The sequence below is a fragment of the Adiantum capillus-veneris genome, chromosome 2, assembly GCF_014529385.1.
Source record: "Adiantum capillus-veneris isolate H3 chromosome 2, ASM1452938v2, whole genome shotgun sequence".
NCBI classification, from domain to species: domain Eukaryota; kingdom Viridiplantae; phylum Streptophyta; class Polypodiopsida; order Polypodiales; family Pteridaceae; genus Adiantum; species Adiantum capillus-veneris.
Window position 1 is genome coordinate 127,967,080 of NC_140932.1, and position 6,865 is coordinate 127,973,944.

The following is a 6,865-nucleotide window of genomic DNA, read 5'->3' on the forward strand; positions in this document are numbered from 1 at the left end:
CTACCAATGGAAAAAAATTGAGTCAAAAGCAATATTATGTCTTTCGCTTACAAATAAGAGATGATATTGTGGAGTGTCTTCTTCGAGGAGGTAGGCTATTACAACAGTATGTCGTGGATGCTTATAGTACTCTAGAGGAGTCACGGATTTTGTGGATGCGAAATAACCAAAAAACACTTCGTGGTGAAGTGTACCAAGGATTGGTTGACATGGTTGAGGCTAGAGATGGCTTAGAGAGGACTGAAGGTCAAAATGTTGGGCGTAGAATTGTTTTGCCTTCGTCTTTTGTTGGAGGTCCAAGATATATGTGCCAACTATTTCAAGATGCAATGGCAATTGTTCATAGTAGGGATAAACTGGATCTCTTCATCACATTCACATGTAATTCACGATGGAAGGAAATAGATGATGCATTACTACCTGGACAAAGTGTTGTTGATCGTCTTGATATGACTATACGAGTGTTTTATCAGAAGTTCCAAGATATGATGCATTTACTTATCAGACAAGTCGTATTTGGGGAGGTGATTGGACATGTTTCAGTGATTGAGTTTCAGAAGAGAGGTCTTCCTCATGCAAATATATTGTGATACTTGCATTCGAATATAAACCCATAGATACTTTACACTATGACAAGTTGGTTTGTGCAGAGCTCCCTGACAAGAATGTGTTTCCAGAATTATTTGATGTAGTGAGTCGTTGTAATGTTCATGGACCATGTGGTCCTTTGAACCCACGTTCTCCATGTATGGTTGATGGTAAGTGTAGATTCAAGTTTCCACGAACATTTTCTACGTCTACAAATGTAAAGGAAAGTGGATATCCTGTGTATATGAGAAGAGATGATGGAAGGTTTGTTACGTCTAAAAATTACAATTTAGATAATCGTTGGGTTGTTCCTTACAGCCCTCTCTTATCATTAAGATACCAAGCCCATATTAATGTGGAGATTTGCTCAACTTTCACTGCCGTGAAATATCTTTATAAATATGTCTACAAGGGACACGATCGAGCCACTTTTGTCCTTCAAGATGGTGAAGGAGCTACTGATGAGATCAAGAGTTATCTCAATGCACGTTATGTTTTTGCATCTGAGGCTATGTGGAGAATATTTGGCTTCGACATGCATAGTGAAAGGCCATCTATTCAACCATTGCAAGTACACCTTCCATTGCAGAATATGGTTACATTTCAAGATGGTGATGATGTATCACATTTTCTAGATAATGAGCAAAATAGAAAAACTACCTTGACAGAATGGTTTGTTGCAAATCAAAACTATCCTGAAGTAAATAGCTTCACATATACTGACTTTCCAAATGGTTGGGTATGGAATAAAAGTCGAAAGGCATGGTCTCCACGACAACAGGGTGTTTCTATTGGAAGAATGTATAATATTGTCCCTACTGCTGGTGAGGTTTATTAACTACGAATGCTTCTCAATATTTGTAAGGGATGTAAGTGTTTTGAAGAATTGCGTATGTATGATGGTCACATCTATGATACATACAAGGAGGTATGTATAGCTAGAGGATTATTGCAAGATGATGAAGAGTGGTCAATTTGCCTCCAAGAGGCATCTTTTTTTCAAAATGGAATGCAGTTGAGACAACTGTTTGCAATCATATTAGTCTTTTGTGAGCCACTTCATCCGGTTGCTCTTTGGGACAGGTTTTGTACTGAATTTTGTGAGGACTATGTTTATGCCCTAAGGATGCGTATTTCAGATGCAAGTGTGCGATTTGATGTGGCAAAAAATCAAGCTTTGCTTCATATAGAATGCTTTTTCCAACAACGTGGCAAGAGGCTTTGCGATTATATGCTGCTTGCAATAGACTCAACATTGGTATCCTTAAGTGAAAATGCTGCTATGGCTGAAGAAGCAATGTTCAATGTTGATGAACAATGTAGTATAGTAGATTGTATGGAGACTTCCTTAAATGAGGATCAGCGAGATGCTTATCACCAAGTGCTACAAGCTGTTGACACACATTCAGGGTAGGTATTTTTCCTAGATGGTCCTGGTGGCTCAGGAAAAACTTACTTATATAATGCACTTCTTTCACGAGTGCGAGGAAGTTGTAGAGTTTCTCTTGCATGTGCATCCTCGGGTATTGCAGCTTTGCTTTTGAGTAATGGAAGAACTGCTCATTCTAGGTTTAAGATACCTTTGGAGCTTCACTCTGAAGCAACTTGCAATATAAAGGTAAATACTCAACTTGCAGAACTTCTAAGGAATGCAGCTTTACTTATATGGGATGAAGCTCCCATGACACATTGCTATGCGTTTGAAGCAGTGGACATAACTTTAAGAGATATCATGCAGCGAGATACTTTGTTTGGTGAAAAAATCATTTTGCTTGGAGATGACTTTCGACAAATACTACCTGTTGTACCAAAAGGTAGTCGTACAGACATTGTAAATGCTTCGTTGTGTCATTCTCACATATGGAAATACATGAAGGTACTGAGGCTTACCAAAAATATGCGTATAGTTGATTGCGGTTCAATTTCACTTCAACAGAGTTTTTCCCGTTGGGTGCTTGATATTGGCAATGGGGTTATGGATGATGGAGGAGACTTAGATAGAGTCAAAATACCTTCACACATGATGCTTCTAGGAAATAGTTTGGCAGATCTTCTAAGCTTTATATATGGATATTTGTGTCATTTGCAAGATCATGCAAGTTTTTTCAGAGATCGAGCAATACTTGCTCCACGGAATAAAGAGGTGGATTTAATTAATGACTATGCATTGCAAAGAATGCATGGAGATTGCAAAGAGTATCTGAGTGCAGATTCAATTTGTATGTCAGAGGAAAACACACATTTGTACACAATTGAATATCTGAATAGCCTTACTTTTGGTGGTGGTTTTCTACCTCATGCTTTAGTCTTGAAAGAAAATGCTCCTATCATGTTGCTGCAAAATTTGGATCCAAGACATGGATTATGCAACGGAACTAGATTGATATGCAAGCAATTTCATTATAAGGTAATTGAGGCAGAGATAGTTACAGGATCAAATATTGGAGAGAGAGTTTTTCTTCCAAGGATTGATTTTATTATTGGAAGCCATCAGGGGCTTCCATTTCAAATGAAGCGTCGTCAGTTTCCAATCAGGCTTGCTTTTGGGATGACTATCAACAAAGCACAAGGGCAAACACTTGGAATTCTTGGTCTATATCTTGCATCATCGATCTTCTCTCATGGACAGTTGTATGTTGCAATGTCACGTGTACGAAGTGCAACTTCTATGAGGATTGTTGTCAATACTGAAAACACTCAAGCGGAGTGTTACTACACTCCAAACATTGTATTCAAGGAAGTATTACAACTAGCAGCTCATAACAATAAGTTCAAATTGACATTGTGGCTCTCACTTAAAGTCAGACACACTTGATGTTAAATTTTATTCATATCTCTTAGATCAAAGTATTGCCCACAGATGGATCCTCGACGTAGTGCCTCCTATGTAGTGGGTCACATCACTGAATTCATTCGAGGTATTTATCTTCTTTTTTAAATTAGTTTATTAACTTGACCTATTATTTTCTTGAGAAGATTGGCTTATACATTGATTTACTCTGTTGAAGATCCACCGTAATGGAGGGGAAGAGTTCCTGCTATGTTTTTGGTGATCTTATTTGATCAAACTCATATTATATTGTAAGAGTTTTTATATATGGTATATTTGTAATTTTAAGCTTTTATGCTCTACATAATTCATGGATGCCTTTGCAGAGATCACTCCCATCGAGGTTTTATCATCGTAGATGTTTATGAAATGCTATACTTAGTAGAGATATGTCCATGGAAGTTCTTGGGTACTACCATGTTGCCTTTTCTTCGAACCACAAGCATCGTCAAATTCAAGTTAATATTTGGTTTGTGAGTTACGAGAGGCCAGTCAATGCACAAGAGGTGGGGGTTGCTGGAGACCGCACTACACCATATCGATTGAGGATATTTACTCAAGTTGAAACACCACCCCGTATCTTGCAAAATGTATACAACATAGGTCCTTGGACTTATAGAATCCCTAATGTGGTCTCTCGAAGGCTAGACTTTGAATAACTGTTTTGTATTGTCTCTTTGTGAAGTTGTGAAATTTCAAAGTCTTTTGCATTGCTTTCATTTCTCTCTCTCTCTCTCTCTCTCTCTCTCTCTCTCTCTCTCTCTCTCTCTTAAATCCTTCACTAAAACAAAAGAAAGAAGGACATGATTCTCTACGGCATGATCGTCAAAGTCTTCTTTATTCTATTTCATATTTGTTCCTCTTAAACTTCCAAATCTGTGCTGTTGAAGCAGATAAAGAATGGCACGATACATCATGGTTTCGTACACCCTCAATGATGTACCTACTTATATTAGAGGTATGTAAATGTAAAATCTTATCTTTGCTACTTACTTTTACCATGAATGAGAACTTTTTGGCCTTTATTTTGTATGTTTACACGTGTAACATTTTTTCTAGATCCTCCATTGTGGAGGGGTCCTGCACATGCTGAGGATATTGTTCGTATTGTCGAGGATTTTGAGATCCTTCCGTGAATATAGCTTGAACTTGAATCCATATGACGTTAAATGTGTTATTACTTTTTATGTCTAAATGGTTGGTTGTTATTTTCATTTCAGGCTTCAATATTATTGCAGACATTTTGTCTTGGCATTATATGAAGCACGATATTTTAGAAGTGTTGTAGGTTATTATCACATAGAGTTTGATATAGATGATATGCGAATCAATGTACGAGAGCTAAGTATGCAACGCCCTCTCAATTACAACTTTTCATACGGTCCCTATGGAGTGAATGAATGGATGTTTAGAATCTATTCTTTGGGTGAATCACCTCGACGCCTCGATCGCAATGTTCGACGTGTCGGACCTTGGATCTTGAGAGTTCCAAGTAGAGTGTGTCGTAGGCTCAACTTCTCTAGATGATTGAACACTTTGATCCATTGTTTATGCATTCTAAGTACCATATTTTTTTAGTTACTGTTGGCTTATTGAAGTGGGTTTTTATCTACTACATAGGTTAATGTGTGTGTGTGTGTGTGTGTGTGTGTGAGAGAGAGAGAGAGAGAGAGAGAGAGAGAGAGAGAGAGAGAGATTGAGAGATTTGTGAATTGCTAATGTAGGTTAAAATAGGTCATGATGTATTGGCTATTCTCCCAATACATATAAGGATGATTATATATTTGAAAGTTAAGGAATAGTACATTTGTCAATGATATGGTACATGGTGTTGGTGGCATCATTGGGTGTATTCATATGCTGATGGGTGGTATGGAAATTGTGGACGGTTAAGCATTACACTATGCAAAGTGTCACGAATATTGAGCGAAATAAAATTGATGAGAGTCCTACAAGAACTACATATGGTTGATATTTATTATGTCAATGTTTGTGGTTGTGATATTCAATTTGCGAAAGATATATCACAATCACAAATCTTACATTTCGGATGAAGAGTTTGCAATTTTGAAATTAATTGTGAAGTTTATCAATGCGGTATATTGGAGTGATCCTCATCCGTCCACTTATAGAGTAGAATATGAGTCGTTGTAAACAAAAAATTTGAGGTTGTTGTGAAGACTTTGACCTAATGAACCTCTTGACACTTTTTGGTATGAAAATTAGTAATTGAAGTGTTTGTATTGCGCTTATACTTTTTTAAAGTGTTTAAGTGGCCATGTTGATCATCTCTCTCTCTCTCTCTCTCTCTCTCTCTCTCTCTCTCTCTCTCTCATTTTAAGCTTTGAGTACTAATGTTGTCTTCTTTTCTTGCAGCCAATTAAATGGCCCACGAAATTGTGAATATTTTTCCAAGTGTAAACAAAATTATTGTTGATGCCTTTGAAGAAAATTTGTTACCTGCTGAACGGGGATGGCAATGGGCATGGGAAGTGGTTGAGAAAAACTACACTGTTTGGGGGTCATATGTAGATGAAGAGTTGGACACGATTTACATCAAGTTGCTCGATCCCTATTTCTTTCCCAACATTAGGCTCATGCTCTTAAAGCAAGAGCTTGGGTTGATTCGTCATTACAAGATTTACTTGAGCTGGGTTCAAAAAATAGATTTAAGAGAAGTTTGTAGAGCTCCAGCGCAATATCTTGATCCTGTTGAAATAGCACAACTTAGAGTGCTATGCAGATATGTTCCTGAGCCTTTTTGGCAATAATGTAAACTGTTTTTTTTAATAAATATGTCTCTTTAGTCATGTGCTTTTATGTAATCTCTCTCTCTCTCTCTCTCTCTCTCTCTCTCTCTCTCTCTCTCTCTCTCTCTGCAAAAGGGGGTTAAATGTACCAGGAGTAGTTTAAAGGGGCCAAAGATAGAAAGTGTCGATCGTGTGAGTGTCGATCGTGTGTGTGTCATGGAGAAATGTATAAAGATGCACACACACACAAACACATACAGAGTGAGGTGGTAAGAGCGAGCGAGGCCCGTCGGTAGGCGGGGCGCGCGAGCAGGTAGTTTTAATGTCCCTTAAGATAAGAGGCAAATGGGAGAGGAAGGTGCTAATGTCATAATAATCAATATCTAATTCTCCTAAATGATTTTCTCATATTAAACTGATCATTTAATGTGGGGAAGTGCCAAGGGAGAAAAAGCTAGAATATTGGTTAAGTTAGCAGACCGGCCACAGTAGGGATCCAAAGGAGGGAAAATAGGGATCCAAAGGGGGGGCCATCTGCAAAAGAGCCATGTGAAACAACGGGCTAAAAAGACCCTAAGGTTCAGCCCATTAAGACTTCCAAAATGCTAAGGTTCCAAAATTCAAAGGTTGTGTCCAAAGGTCAACCTTAGGGAAAATTGGATGCTTAGTGTGTGTCCAAAAAGTCTTTCTACATCCC

The 6,865-nt window shown here is 38.0% G+C and overlaps 1 protein-coding gene across 1 annotated transcript; it reads left to right on the top strand.

Moving 5' to 3' along the window:
* Positions 1–329: 329 nt before the first annotated feature.
* LOC147463598 (uncharacterized) lies at positions 330–4,706 on the top strand. Its single transcript, XM_086496885.1, has 6 exons — positions 330–564; positions 651–1,327; positions 1,454–1,516; positions 1,604–1,998; positions 2,158–2,402; positions 4,639–4,706. Exons 1-6 carry the CDS (start codon positions 330–332, stop codon positions 4,704–4,706), a joined length of 1,683 nt encoding a protein of 560 aa, XP_086353011.1.
* The last annotated feature ends 2,159 nt before the right edge of the window (positions 4,707–6,865 follow it).